At 37.9% G+C, this 16,508-nt stretch overlaps 1 protein-coding gene across 1 annotated transcript in view; it reads right to left on the bottom strand.

Annotated features, from left to right (window-relative positions):
• Nucleotides 1-16,508, bottom strand: part of USP34 (ubiquitin specific peptidase 34) — a 221,900-nt gene that overhangs the window by 74,205 nt on the left and 131,187 nt on the right. Inside the window, 3 exon segments of the mRNA XM_017849063.1 lie at nt 618-683; nt 6,251-6,411; nt 6,825-7,008. Of these exon segments, the coding sequence (XP_017704552.1) occupies nt 618-683; nt 6,251-6,411; nt 6,825-7,008 (411 nt within the window).

The following is a 16,508-nucleotide window of genomic DNA, read 5'->3' as shown; positions in this document are numbered from 1 at the left end:
TAGCCGGGCATGGTGATGTGCGCCTGTATTCCCAGCTACTTGGGAGGCTGAGGCAGGAGAATCACTTGAATCTGGGAGGTGAAGGGTTGCAGTGAATTGAGATCACACCACTGCACACTAGCCTGGTTGACAGAGCAAGACTCTGACTCAAAAAATAAATAAATAAAAAAAAATAAAAGAAAAAAAAAAAGAAAGAAAAGGAAGGTACATAGTTATGACAAAGCCAGTTCAAACGAGCTCCTTTTAACGTTTTTAGGTTCTGTCACAGGGTATACCTAATTCGTTTCCCTCCATGTTTCTTTTTTTTTTTTTTGAAACAGAGTCTCACTCTGTCACCTAGACTCGAGTGCAGTAGTGAGATCTCAGCTTGCTGCAACCTCTGCCTCCTGGGCTCAAGCGATCCTCCCATTTCAGCCTCCAAAGCAGCTGGAACTACAGGCATGCACCACCATGCCTGGCTAATTTTTTGTAATTTTTTTTAGTAGAGATGGGGTTTCACCATGTTGCCCAGGCTCATCTCAAGCTCTTGAACTCAAGCCACCTTGGCCTCCCCAAATGTTATAATTACAGGCATGAGCCACAGTGCCTGGCCTAGCCTCCATGATTCTTAAACATACCATTAAATATGTAAACATTTTCTGAAGCTCCAGAAGAGTGGTCTTGTGCTTCATATCCTCTGAATACTGAAAATCATGAGAAAACGCCATTAAAACACAGACATGATGGTAGTAAATTAGGCATTCTAGCAAAGAAAGTCTTCCAATTGTGCACTGTATCTGTTTTCATTCTTTTGGCTATATAAAAGAAAAACACTGACACATTCAATTCTTTGGTAATTATAGCATTAAAAATTGTAATACTTTGTTACATAAATACAGCTATCACTATCAATCATATAAGGAAACTGAAGAGAGATTTTTAAAAATCACTTTCTAGGTTAACACTTATTTCATACAATGCTGATGATTTCCAAGAATGCAAGAATGAAAAACACTTCAGGTGCAATCAAAGTTGTCTTCCACAAGTAAACCTACACATTAAAAAAAAAATACATTTGAAATATTAACCAATGACATCCCATCATCATTTATTCATATCTTTACGCTTTCTGGAACAGTATATTCTTCACAATGAAGATGAGTATCAGTCAGGATCTTTGAAAACTGTCTAAACATTCAACTATCAATAACTCAAATTCAGGAATCTGGCTAGACTCACACATTAGAGACTTAGTATTGAACACCAAGCCTTATCAGAAAGATCCATATTCATGCAAGGTACTTACTAGACATATTCTACCTCACTCAAGTATTAAAATAAATCTATAAAGTAGGTATTATCCTTATTACAAATTATTACCTCTCACAACTTTGAAAGTCTTGTGGAGTAATAGGTGTCCACATGTCAAGAGTATACATTAGTTATTTTTGCCAGCTTTATGGAAGTAAGACTGCAAGTAATATGGCTCTGCTGTTTAGCAGCTTATAATCAAATTGAGGTCAAGATATGGACTAAAACAGAGATCTGTTCACCATGTAATTACTATAAAATTATATATTAAATGCAACAGGAATTGAATAAAGGGAATCAACAAAATTGGCAAAATAACTCCAGTGTACTCCTGTTATATGAGAGGCTTAATATTCCGTATTACGAAAAAAGTCACACAAAATGAAATTTTCCAATGTATCAAAGCATTGATTCAGAATACAAAAAAGGTCAGGAATAAAGACCTGGATTTATATTTTTATTATTTGAGAATACAGTATGAGTTGGCTCAAGAAAAGAGTGCCCAAATTTATTAAAGTCAAGCAACAACGAGGGAATTTTACTTAATGTGCAATTTTAAAATAAATACATAGCCTGTATCTATATGTATTAACTACCTAAAAAAATATGTTCACATCCATTAGGATGGCTATTATTAAAAACAAACAGAAAATGACAAGTGTTAGCAAGGATGTGGAGAAATTAAACCCTTGCGCATGTAAAACGGTGTAAGCCCTGTGGAAAAGGTAAGACTATTCCTCAAAAAATTAAACACAGAATTCCCGTATGATCCAACAATTCCACTTCTGGTATATACTGAAAACTAGTAAAAGCAGGAACTCAAACATGTTTGTACACTCATGTCCATAACAGCATTATTCAGAACAGCCAAAAGGTGAAAGCAACCTAAGTATCCACTGACAAGTGAAAGAATACACAAAATGTGGTACATAAATACAATAAATTATAATTCCGCCTTAAAAAGGAAAGAACTTCTGATACATACAACAGCATGGATAACCCTTGAAGATACCTTAAGTAAAACAAGCCACTCACAGCCAGTCACAAAAGGGCTGATACTATATGACTCCACTTATATGAGGTACCTGAAACAGTGAAATTCACAGAGATGGAAGGTAGAATAGTGGTTGCAAGGGGGGTTTGGAGGGAGAATGGAGAGTTAAGTGTTTAACAAGTTTCTGTGGGGAAGGTGAAAAAGTTCGAGATGGAATGGTGGTGATGGCTGCAAAATAATGTCAATGTATTTAATCCCACAAACTGTATATATGTATAAACGCTTCAAATGATGAATTTTATGTTGTATGTATTTCACCACAATTAGAATATATGTAGCTTTCTTTAAATTTTCTGTGAGCATCAGAAAAGGAACAATAGAAATAACTGAAGTGGTCATCTTAAGAATAAAGTGCCCACTTGACTAGAGTACTTGCCAGAATCCTATCAAATTCTGTTAAGAATTTTTGACTGGGCACGGTGGCTATAACCTGTAATCCCAGCACTTTCAGAGGCTAAGGCGGGTGGATCACGAGGTCAGGAGTTTGATATCAGCCTGGCCAAGAAGGTGAAACCCCGTCTCTGCTAAAAGTACAAAAATTAGCCAGGCACCTGTAATCTCAGCTACTCGGGAGGCTGAGGCAGGAGAACTGCCTTAACTCGGGAGGTGGAGGTTGCAGTGAGCTGAGATTGCGCCACTGCACTCTAGCTTGGGCAACAAAGCAAGATCTCGTCTCAAAAAAATTTTTTTCTATGTACATAGGTCTACATTTTTTTTTTAAACTGTTTACTCTTATTTTAGATTCAGGGGTACATATGCAGGTTTGTTATACAGGTAAACCATGTGTAACGGGAGTTTGGTATATAGATTGTTCTATCACCCAGGTAATAATAGTACCAATAGGTAGTTTTTTAATCCTGATCCTCTTCTCACACTCCACCCTCAGAGAGGACACAATGTCCATTGTTGCCGTGTGTCCATATGTACTCAACACTTAGCTCCCACTTATAAATGAGAACATATGATATTTGGTTCCCTGTTGGTGTGTTAGTTCACTTAGGATAATGGCCTCCAGTTCCATACACGTTGTTGCAAAAGACATGGTCTTATTCTTTTTTACGGCTGCATAGTATTCTGTGCTGTATATGTACTACATTTTCGTTATCTAGTCCCACTGTTGATGGGCATGTAGGTTGATTCCACGTTTTTGCTATTGTGAACAGTGCACGTGGATGTGTCTTTACGGTAGGATGTTTTATATTTCTTTGGGTATATACCCAATAGGACAGCTGAGCCGAATAGTAATTGTTTTAAGTTATTTCAGAAATTGCCAAGGTGCCTCCCACAATGGCTGAACTAATTTACATTTCCACCAGCAGTGTATACGCATTCCCTTTTCTTTGCAACATTGCCAGCATGTTATTTTTTGACTTTTTATTAACAGCTATTCTGACTGGTTTGAGATAGTATCTCACTGCAGTTTAGTTTTGTATTTCTCTAATGATTAGTAATACTGAGCACTTTCTCGTATGCTTATTGGCCGCATGTACGTCTTCTTTCGAAAAGTGTCTGTTCGTGTCCTTTGTCTACTTCCTTTTTTTTTTCCTTTTTATAGATAGTCTTGCTCTGTCACCTAGGTTGGAATGCAGTGGCACAATCTCGGCTCACTGCAACCTCTGCCTCCCGGGATCAAGCGATCCTCCTGGCCCGGCCTCCCGAGTAGCTGGGACTATAGGCATGTGCCACCACACATAGCCTTTTTTTTTTTTTTTTTTCCCCGAGAGAAGTCTTCCTCTTGTCCCCCAAGTTTGAGTGCAATGGCTCCATCTCAGCTAACTGCAACCTCTGCCTCCCGAGTTCAAACAATTCTTCTGCCTCTGCCTCCCAAGTAGCTGGGATTGAGTCACCTGCCATCATGCCTGGCTAATTTTTGTATGTTGGCCAGGCTGGTCTCAAACTCCTGACCTCAGGTGATCTGCCTGCCTCGGCCTTTCAAGGGGTTGGGATTATAGGCATGTGCTACTGCGCCTGGCCAAAGGCCTTTTTTTTTTTTTTTTTTTTTTTGAGACAAAGTCTCGCTCTGTCGCCCAGGCTGCAATGCATTGGCGTCATCTTGGCCCACTGCAACCTCCACCTCCTGGGTTCAAGCGATTCTCCTGCCTCAGCCTCCCAAATAGCTAGGATTAGAGGCACCCACCACCACACCCAGCTATATTTTTTGTATTTTTAGTAGAGATGGGGTTTCACCATGTTGGCCAGGATGGTCTTGATCTCCTAACTTTGTGATCCGCCCACCTCTGCCTCCCAAAGTGCTGGGATAACAGGCGTGAGCCACCGCACCCCACACATGGCTAACTTTTGTATATTTGGTAGAGATAGGGTTTCACCATACTGGCCAAGCTGCTTTGTCCACTTTTTAATGGGGTTGTTTTTGCTGGTAAATTTAGTTTTTAACTAAAACCATTTATGAGACCTACTCATAATCAGCACATCTGAGTGTTCCTTCTGTTTCTACTAATTCCTAAAAGTGTTAATAGCTTTAAAGGTGGTTATCAATATGAAGAAGAAAAACCAAGAAGCATGACCAAGTTGCCAGCTAGAAAGAAAACCACTGAAAACATGCTTCTTTAATAACAACTGCTTTTGTAAGACTATGCAGGTGGGTATACCAAATTGATTCAGAAATATTTCCATAAGCTAAATGAACTAATCATTCAACTACTTTTAGTCATGACGTACAGAATAGATTTTAAAATAATCAAAAACTAAAGCCAAAACACCCAGAACCACTTGAGTAAACTATAAACTGGAGACTTTAAAGAGTAACTTAAACATAACAAAGAATTCAGAGAAAGTATATAAAGCACTGCAATACTTAACAGGGAAAAAGAAACCAAGACAAAAGATAACATGATGAGGCCAGGCTTGGTAGCTTTACACCAATAATCCCAGCACTTTAGAAGGCCAAGGTAGAAGCATCTAGTAAGCCCAGGATTTGAGACCAGCCTGGGCAACACAGTGAGACCCTGTCTCTACAAAAAGTAAAAGTAAAAAAATTAGCCAGGCATAGGGGCATATGCCTATAGTCCCAGTTACTCAGGAGGCTGAGGTGGGAGGATCACTTGAGCTCAGAATGTCAACACTGCAGTGAGCTATGTTCACGCCACTGCACTCCAGTCAGGGTGACAGACACTGAGGCTTGCCTCAGAAAAATAAAAATAAAAAAATCTGAGAGCAAGTATAAAGGAAGTTCATCAAAAAACCCTAAAAGCAGCACAAATGGCAAACTAAAGAATACCCCATGGTTGGCCGGGCATGGTGGCTCACACCTGTAATCCCAGCACTTTGGGAAGTTGAAATGGGAGGATCGCTTGAGGCCAGGAGTTGGAGACCACCCTGGTCTACACAGAGAGACCCCATCTCTATTTACTATTTTAAAAAACAAACAAAAATAGCCCAAGGTAAAAAAGAATGAAAACTAGAAAGTGAATAAAAATAACATGAAGCAAAGCTTACACAAACAAATTAGGTCCATAATCCAATTCACTTTGGGATAAATATAAAAGATACAAGCTCAGTGATTCTGGTAAGATTTCTCTACTTGGATTCAGGGTTTCCTTATTTTCTCTGTAATAAAAATATGTATTTATTTATTTTTGTTTTTTATTCTCATATGTTCCCATGAATGCGTTTTTACTGACAACATGATATTCACTGTATACAGAGTAAGTATATTCCATAGCTGTGTTTTCCTTTGAGAACTAAATTGTACTACAGCATTGAGTAATCTACTAAAATGTAAAACTATGTAAAATACACATTAGCTAGTTACTGTAATCAAATTTACTCTTATTTATTCACAAATTATTTTTTCAAACAACATTTACTACACTGAAATAAAAATGTATCAACAAAATATTAAAATCTGCTTTATAATTTTGATTTTTAAAGTGAGGAAAATTCTACCTTGGCAGTGAAGACAGCCTGTCTTGCCTCAGGTATCATATAAAGTTGCTGAATAGTAGAAGCCAAGTAACAAGTAGCTCCAAGGTTAGTAAGGCCAACAAATCTACATTCAGCACGGACATCTTCATGAGGCCAGTAGTCCCATTTATAAGGTGCATGGGCTGCTGAAGAAAGAGGGAGGAAAAGATCCCCCCCAAACGAACTATGAAACATCATGTATTTTGCTTACATTAATAGCCTCTACTTCCATGAGTTACCTCGTTAATATAGATTATATATAATTTTTTAAATAAAAAAAAAACATATGAAAACTAATTTATTTTCTAAAATTCAAGACTTTTAAAACTTGATTTTACTTGGCATCAAATTACTTTTACAAAAAAAGCCAAAGTATTTAAAATGCATATAAAAAGGTCCTTCACATCAATGTTTACTTTTTAACTTTAATAACACCCTACCAATAATCATTTATAATGTTAAAGTGTGTGAAGAGCAGATTCTTTTAACAGTGCCCTCAAAATTTTATTTCCGAATTCAAACTGTATAAAGCTTAAAGGAAAAGAAGAATGCTTACACTGCATGTGTTGTGCCATAACCCAGTTGTGTATTAGCCTGTAGTTCTCAACAGACCCCTTTACCATCTCTACTAACAAATCGTAAGCTGCAGCCCTTGAAGAATGTGATTTGCACTTTGGCTGTTGTCGGTCCTTAAGACTTGGCAACAAAAACAGGAGATTGAAGATATCTCTCAAAAATTCCTAGGGAGTAAAAGGAAACATAAGTTATCTAAACTGAGATATTAATTACATTCCAAATATAGTTAACATATAAACAGGATGACAAGCTACAATTAAGCTACTCAAAAACATATAGCAGCATGATATACTATCATCTGAAAGTCCTCCCTATGTTCATTTCTTAGAAAAAACGAAGGCAGCGATCATCTTTTACTCTTCTCTCCTTTTTGATATCTAATTAGCTCATTCTTAGACTTTTCACGTACAATGTTGTTATTTTCTCCATTAAGCAATGTAAAGTTTTTGTTAAGTCCTCATTAGTCCCTTGACAAGTCTGACTGGTGCTTTTGCATTAACTTTTCCCTTACTTCACTCTACTAATAAATAATATCAACAGTATCAGTGGCAAAATCAACAGTTTACTTATACTGTTGAAAGGTAGTACTGTTGTACTTTTTCCAAAATGTAGTCTGAGAAAGTGGGTGCTGGGTTATCTTTTCCACTTGTTCTTTTCTAATTGGTCCTTTGTTATTTTACCAAGTGATCACCCTCACACATCCCAAATAGTACTATGACACATTGTTCTGGAGAGAGAACACAGTAAGACTGAGACTCTTGCTACCCACAGAAAGGCAGGCCTTTGCCTACAGTCTGCAAACATCACTGGTAAGTAAACAGCTCTCTACCTTGATACAAAACTCTCTAAGTGAGAACAGTGGCTCACTGTGCCTAACAGGTTTATGCTAAAGACCTGTTTTCCTTTCAGGAATCTGGAATTTGGGCAACTCTGGTCAGTTTCACAGGCACTATGTGACTACGTGATCCACCCTGTGATAAAACCAAGGACTCCTAGGCTCAAGAGAACTTTCTTGGTAGACAATTCACATGCGTTGTCATGCTGAGCACATCTTGTGGAACTCCAAAGGAAGACAACTCTTAGAAAGTTGCAACTGGCTTCCTCCAGACTTTGCTTTGACACCTTTTTCTTTTCATGATTTTGCTTTTTATCATTTTGCTGTAATAAATCTTAGCCATGAATATGACTATATGCTGAGTCCTATGAGTCAGTGAATCAACAAACCTGGGGGTGGGTCAGGGAAACTATTGAAAGGCGTACCAAAGAAAGAAATTTTGAAATATTTTCCATAATGACCTCATCTCGTTCAACTCACTATCGTTAAAGAATGTGTAATTCATAGTTCTTAGCAAAGAAAAGTAAGGTTAGCTAGGAAATATGGAAAGTGGTTAGGAGTTTTAAAAAAAAAAAAAAAACCTCACTCTGTCACCTGGGCTGGAGTGCAGTAGCACAATCTCAGCTCATTGGAACCTCTGCCTCCTGGGTTCGAGCGATTCTCCTGCCTCAGCCCCCCGAGTAGCTGGGATTACAGACATCTGAACCTACACCCAGCTAATTTTTTGTTTTGTTGAGACGGAGTCTCGCTCTGTTGCCCAGGCTGGAGTGCAGTGGCACCATCTCGGCTCACTACAAGCTCCGCCTCCCAGGTTCACACCATTCTCCTGCCTCAGCCTCCCGAGTAGATGGGACTACAGGTGACTGCTACTACGCCCGGCTAATTTTTTGTATTTTTAGTAGATACCTGGTTTCACTGTGTTAGCCAGGACCTGACCTCCTGACCTCGTGATCTGCCTGCCTCGGCCTCCCACAGGCATGAGCCACCACGCCCGGCCAATTTTTTATATTTTTAGTAGAGATGGGGTTTCACCATGTTGGCCAGGCTGATCTTGAACTCCTGACTTTGTAATTCGCCTGCCCCGGCCTCCCAAAGTGCTGGGATTACAGGTGTGAGTCACTACGCCTGTCAAAGGGCTTATTTTTATAAGACTTTATACTTCACAGAAATAAGAACCTACTCAAACTATGACCTGAGAGAATACTAAAAACAGTTTTTGGTGATTGATATGGTTTGGGTATTTGTCCAACAAAAGAATTATTGTCTTAGTCTGTTTAGGCTGCTGTAATAAAATATTGTAAACTGGGCTGGGTGCAGTGGCTCACATCTGTAATCCCATTTCACCACATCTAATAGTGAAATGTGCTCCCCAATGTTGGAGGTGAGGTGTAGTGAGAGGTGTTTGGGTCATCAGGGCATATCCCTTAAGAGCTTGGTTCCTACCACACAGGAATGGGAGAGATCTCACTCTTTTGAGTTCATGCAAGAGCTCTTGTTAAAAAAAAAAAAAAAAAAAAGTGTGGTACCTCCCACCTCCCTTTCTCACCATGTGACACAGCTGTTCTCTCAAGGCCTTCTACCATGAGTAAAAGACCCCTGAGGCCTCAACAAATAAACCTCTTTTTTAATACCCAGCATCAGGTATTCCCTTACAACACCGCAAAATGGACTAATTCAGCAATAGATCATAGTGTAATTTCTGACTTATAATTCAGAAGAAATTCAATTTAAAGTTATCCAAAACTTCCATGTGCACTAAAACATTATGTAAATAAGGTTTTCAGAATTAACATACATAAAATAGAAAGTAGGAAGAATTAATGAACACTATCATTCTAGCTTAATATTCACCTACAACTATGTTAATAAGGCCCATTCTTCTCACTAATGCACATTTTCAGTAAAATTTCATTTTTTAATGTTTCATACTAGTTTGGCAAAACAAAGTATATTTATGCTCCTTTGATTGCCATGTCCTAATAAATGTAATAACTATAGAAGAAATTTAAGACAATATCATGTACACAGGAAAAATTTTTATTAACATATATATTTTGTTGTAGAGAAGTATGATATGCAAATAATAAAAGATGTTCAAATACACTAATAAATACATTACAATTACATTCTGTGGGGGAGTCAAGTGGAAATACTGTGGAGGAATTAGGAAAAAATTCAGCCAAGTAAAATTTCAGAAACGAGAGTTTGGAGACAGGGTCTCACTCCATCACCAGGCTAGATAGAATACAGTGGTGGGATCACGGTTCACTGCAGCCTCGATCTCCCAGGCTCAGTCAATCCTCCCAACTCAGCCTCCTGAGTAGCTTGAACTATAGATGCTCACCACACCTGGCTTGCTTATTTATTTATTTATTTTATAGAGATGGGGTTTCACCAGGTTGCCCCGGCTGGTCTCCAACTCCTGGGCTCAAGCAATCCTCCTGCCTCAACCTCACGAAGTGCTGAGATTATGGCTGAGTTTACACATTTTAAGAGAGATGAATAAAAGTTGCTACAGCACTTACATTTCATTAATCTAAAAGAGGACCATAATTCTGTCTTTAAAAACATCAATTTCAATAATTTCCCGAATACATTTTGTTTACAAACACTTAAAACTCGAAAATTTACAAATTTAAAAAATCTGCCTAGGAGACACCTAGGTTTTTCAACATTCTTTAAGAAATATGTAAACAACAAAAGTTTAAAGACTTGTGCACTCTAGTGGCTCTCAATCCATTACCATATTTATTTTGTTAATGCACATCCTTGACATTTGATCAAAACCTTCAAAATCTCCTGTTTGTACACTTATTGATACAAAATAATTATATATATTAATGGAATACATGATATTTTGACACATAAATACAATGTGTAATGATCAAATCAGGGTATTTGGAATACCCATCATTTCAAGCATTTATCATTTCTTTTACTGGGAACATTTCAAATCCTCCCTTTTAGCTATTTTGAAATACACACAGAAAATTTTTAACAATAGTCATCCTACTGTGCTACTGAGCACTAGAATTTATTACTCCAAGTGTATGTTTATATTCATTAGCAAATCTCTCTTCATCCCATCCCTTCCCAGCCAAAAATTACAAAAGTAATTGCCATGGTCTAAAAGGTTTTGTCACTCTGAAATCTGTATGTTGAAACCTAACCACCAATGTGAAGGTATTAGAAGGAGGGACCTTTGGAAGGTTATTAAGTCATGAGGACTCTGCCGTTAAGAAAGAAGCAGTAGAGAGACCTCCTACCCCTCCCATCATCTAAGGGCTCCACAAGAAGTTGCCATCTATGAATCAAAATCTAGGCCTTCACAAGACACCGTGAATCTGCCAGAGTTTTGATCTTGTACTACTCCCAGCCTCCAGAATTGTGAAAAGTAAATTTCTGTCGTTATAAGCTGCCCACTATACAATATTTTATTTTATTTATTTTTGAGACAGAGTCTTGCTCTGTTGCCAGTCTGGAGTGCAGTGGCACAATCTTGGCTCACTGCAGCCTCCACCTCCCTGGTTCAAGGGATTTTCGTGCCTCAGCCTCCCAAGTAGCTGTGATTACGCACCACCACGCCCAGCTAATTTTTGTATTTTTAGTAGAGACGGGGTTTCACCACATTGGCCAGGCTGGTCTCAAACTCCTGAGCTCAAGCAATCCAGCTGCCTTGGCCTCCCAAAGTGCTAGGATTACAGACGTGAGCCACTGCACCTAGCCCAGTTTACAGTATTTCATTACAGCAGCCTGAACAGACTAAGACACTAATGCTTTTGTTTTATACATAAAAATAATTTCCTGTGCCCACAACAGATGGCCACCTAGTTTCTATACTTCCTAAAACACAGGCTAAACTGAACCAACCAATTTTCTGCATGAAACCAGTGCTTTCCTATGACTTAATTTTTACTCATATTCTTTCCTATGACTTAAATGTTTCCCTTACTTTTCTACAAAAGATACCCATTAAAAAAGCTGTATCTGGCCAGGCGCAGTGGCTAATGCCTGTAATCCCAGCACATTGGGAGGCCAAGGCGGGGGGATCACCTGAGGTCAGGAATTCGAGACCAGCATGGCCAACACGGTGAAAACCCGCCTCTACAAAAAAATAAAATAAAATAAAGGAAAGAAAGGATAGAAAGAAAGAAAGGGAGGGAGGGAGGGAGGGAGGGAGGAAGGGAAAGAAAAAAAGAAAAAGAAAGAAAAAAGAAAAAAAAATTAGCTGGGTGTGGTGACAAACGCTTGTAATCCCAGCTACACAGGAGGCTGAGGCAGGGGAATCGCTTAAACCTGGGAGGCAGAGGTTGCAGTGGACCGAGATCACACCACTGCACTCCAACCTGGGCGAAGCTGTATCTTCTTCAAAGCCTTTCCTAATCATGTCAATGCAATCTGATCTTCTAAATCTCTGATGATATCTCTTTTTAATAACTATTATTTATTTCCATGAAGTATAAATATCATGAGCAGCCATAATTTGTAAGGATACATGCAAATTTTGCATAAGACAAATGTAGTTTGACTGTCAGTTCTAAGAATCAGGTCTGAGTTGCAATCATCCATTTGCTCAACATAGTTTTTAGACACTATGCAAGGCATTAGAAATAAGAATGATACTCATACTTTAAAGGGAGAAGAAAGGAGGAACGGAAAAGGATGAAAAAAGGAAGAAAAAGGAAGGAAGGAGGAGAAAAAAAGGAAAAATAAAGATTAGCATCACTGGAAAGGTAAAAGAAAGAAGAAAGAGGAGAAAGGAGGGGAAAAAGGGGAAGGAGGAGGAAGCAGTAGTAGTGATAGTGGTAGTGTTGCTGATGACAGATTATTACACAGCTGCAAAGTGTAAAATATTTATCATAAGGCTCTTTATAAAAAAAAGTTTACCAAATCCTGCATGAAAGTAAATTCTAGAAATAATTTTAAAATACTTAAGGAAAAAAGTAAAAATCATTGAAGTAGAAGAGATTTTAAATACCTTGGAGTTAAGGCATGTTTTCCTTAATATTACAACAAAACCAAATGCCTTCAATACCTCCACTCGGATATCTAATTTACATTTCGTATTTAACATTTCCAAAACAGAACTCTTGATTTTACCAGCCGTTACCCTCTCCCATTTCTGAATTTTCCTTTTCTTAATAATTGGCATTATCATTCCCTTAGCTTCTCAGGCTTAAAATTTAGGAGTCATTCTTTATTAACTTTTCTCAAACCCAACAAATCTATCCAAATCTGTGACCTGTGAGCTCTACCTTCAATAAATATTCCAAGTCAAAGCACTTTTCACCACTGTCCCTCTCTGGAACCACTGAAAAACTTCCTAACTGGATCCCTTGACTCATACATTTGCCCTTTGAGTTTGCCCATAGATGAATTTTCCAACTGGAGTACGAGTAAACCCTTTAAAATGTTAATTCAGATCACATCTCTCCTGTATGAAAGCTTCTAAAGTTTTCCCTTAACACTGAAACCAAGGGGAAATTATAATCTGACTACATGAACATGAAGACCTTTTCAATAAAGAATGCTAAAAACAACTAACTTAACATTATTCTGAATGTTTGAGAAAAAAATTTGGTAAAGAAATGGAAAGAGTTAAACTTGTAAAAGAGGAAGTAATAGAATTACTTGCAGATGATTGTGACATGAGTCTGCTTGGGGAAAATAATAGAAAAACAAGAATTACTTGCAGATAATAAACCAAAAACAAATGAATAACCAAAGACAACACTAACAGCTAAAGATAACTGAAAACAGTCTACCAACAATAAGTCAAATTCAGATAGCCTGCAACAAATGCATACACAAATTCTTACTATACATAAATGACAAGTTAAAAAACATAAGCAATGATTCCATATCAATGTATCAACAAAAAGGACAAAAATCCTAGGAATAAACTTACTAAGAAATACTTAAAACCTGAATTTTGTAGGAAAAAAACTTTAAAATAAAAAACATAAAATGATTGGTTTTGTATAAACACAACAAATCCTACTCTTCTACAGGCAAATTCAGTATCATAAAGTTAATTATGCATCAATCTGGAAACAGAATATAATCTCAACGAAAAAAGTAACACAATTTTATTTTTTAAAATAACTAGATGAACTGATTCTAAAGTTTATGTGGAAAAATAAACAGCCAGGAAAATGCTGAAAAGAAATAATAATGAAAATGGACTACCTCGGTCAGGCGTGGTGGCTCACGCTTGTAATCCCAGCACTTTGGGAGGCTGAGGCAGGCAGATCACCTGAGGTCACGAGTTTGAGACCAGCTTGACCAACATGGTGAAACCCTTCTCTATCAAAGATACAAAAATTAGTTGGGCGTGGTTGCAGGGTGCCTGTAGTCCCACCTACTTAGGAGGCTGAGGCAGGAGAATCACTTGAACCTGGGAGGCAGAGGTTACAGTGAGCCACTGTATCACTGCACTCCAGCCTGGGTGACAGAGTGAGACACTGTCTCAAAAAACAAACAAAGGGACCATCTCTACAGGGTAGTAACTTTAAGTCTACATAATTAAAATATGATATTGGTGAATGAACAAACACATCAATAAGATGAAAGTCCAGAAATACATATGGCAGTTTACTTGATAAAAGAAGCATTTGTAATCAGTAGATAAAAAAATAAATCAGTTAGTTACTAGGATAACTGGGTATGTATCTGAAAAAAAGTTATTCATTTCACCTAAATAATTTCCTGATACAAAAACTTAAATGCAAAATATTAAGTTATGAAAGCATGAAAAAACAGGGAGTTTTTAAAGTGTAACACATCTAGTAGCTGTAAAAGATCAACAAACCTGACTACATGAAAAAAAAAAACTCTGCTTAGAAAATAAGCAGGCCAGGTGAGGCAGTTCACACCTGTAATGCCAGCACTTTGGGAGGCCAAGGCAGGCGGGTCACCTGAGGTTAGGAGTTCAAGACCAGCCTGGCCAAAATGGTGAAATCCAGTCTCCACTAAAAATACAAAAGCTAGCCAGACATGGTGGTACACGCCTGTAATCCCAGCTAGTAGGGAGGCTGAAGCAGGAGAATTGCTTGAACCTGGGAGGTGAAGGTTGAGGTGAGCTGAGATCATGCCACTGCATTCCAGCCTAGGTGACAGAGCAAGACTCTGTCTCAAATAAATAAATAAATAAATAAATAAATAAGAAACAAGCATAACAAAAACCATGAAGTCAAGACAGAAAACAAAAATATTGCGATTCACATTACAATGAGATAGTTTCCTTAATATAAAATATTCTACAAATTAGTTAAGGACCATAACATACATAATAGGGATAAAGGAAAAGGATCTGAGTAGTCAGAGAAAAGATAACACAAATGGCTTTCAAACACATGAAGGGAAGTCGGCCTAACTAATAAAAGTAATAGAAAATAAAACCAAGAGAATTTCTTTGTATCTATCAGACTGGTAGAAATTATCTAAATGTATAGTATGTTGGTAGAAATGTTGGAAAATTGCAACTTAATCTCGGGTTGTAGGTACAATCATAAATTGGCTCAGCCTCCATAGACGGTTAACTTGGTTTTGGTTTTTAACATAACCAAAACTATAAATGTATACTCCATGAACTAGCAGTTCTAACTTTTAGAATGTCTTCCTACATTTCCTAAATCTATGTGTTAAATGTATAAAGATCTCTGTAATATCACTAGAAATAGTTTAAGACAATGCTGATCATTAGGAAGCTAGTTAAATATATTACATATATGCCACATACATGCAGATAAAATAATATTCTGGGCCAGGCATGGTGGCTCATGCCTGTAATCCTGGCACGTTAGGAAGCCGAGGCAGAAGGACTGCTTGAGCCCAGGAGTTTGAGGCCAGCCAGGGAAACATGGTGAAATCCTTTCTCCATAAAAGATTTTTAAAAATTAGCTGGGTATGGTGGTGTCCGCCTGTAGTCCCAGCTGCTCGGGAGGCTGAGGTGGGAGGACTGCTGGAGCCTGGGAGGTGGAGGCTGCAGTGAACTGAGATCACGCCACTGCAGTCCAGCCTGGGTGACAGAGCAAGACCCTTGTCTCAAAGATAATAACAATAATAATATTTTGAAGTTACTTTTACAAAATGAATAGCCAAGCATGGTGGTGTGCATTGGTTCACATCAGTAATCCCAACAGTTGGGAGGCCAAGACGGGAGGATCACTTAGGGGCAGGAGTTTGAGAACAGCCTGGGCAACACAGTAAAACCTCATCTCTACAAAAATAAATAAATAAATTAGCTGGGCATGGTGGTGTATGCCTATAGTCCTAGCTACCTGGGAGGCTGGGGCAGGTGAATCACTTGACTCAGTAGTTCAAGGCTGTAATGAGCTATGATTGTGCCACTGCACTCCAGCTTGAATATGGAGACCCTGTCCACCCCTCCGGTTTTTTTTTTTTTTTTTTTTTGAAAAAAATGAACTGTTATATACTGAATTTGAAAATCTGTAAGACAGCTGAAAAACAGCAAAGTATAGAACGGTGTGTTTAATGTGTTATCATGTGTAGACAGTATTGCATAATGGTTAAAAGCTTGGCCAAGTGAAGAGTAAGTGACTCGGTCACGCACAACTCACTTAACCTGTCTATGCCTCAGTTGCATCATCTACCAAAATTGGGTCTAATAATATCCACCTTTTAAAGCCTCAAAAATTTGTCCTAGGATAACAACTTGTATAAATCAATAAACAGAAGACAAGTAAAAAAATAATAAAGAGAAATAAGACTTTGGAAAAAATATATTCAGCAAATACGACAGGAAGGGCTGACATATTCAAAATAAATAACTTTTGGTTTTTTCGTTTTTTTTTTTTTTTTTTTTTT

Source organism: Rhinopithecus bieti, unplaced genomic scaffold, assembly GCF_001698545.2.
Source record: "Rhinopithecus bieti isolate Rb0 unplaced genomic scaffold, ASM169854v2 scaffold_30775, whole genome shotgun sequence".
Taxonomy (NCBI): domain Eukaryota; kingdom Metazoa; phylum Chordata; class Mammalia; order Primates; family Cercopithecidae; genus Rhinopithecus; species Rhinopithecus bieti.
The sequence above is the reverse complement of the archived record's forward strand: the minus strand, read 5'-3'. Positions and strand labels throughout refer to the sequence as shown.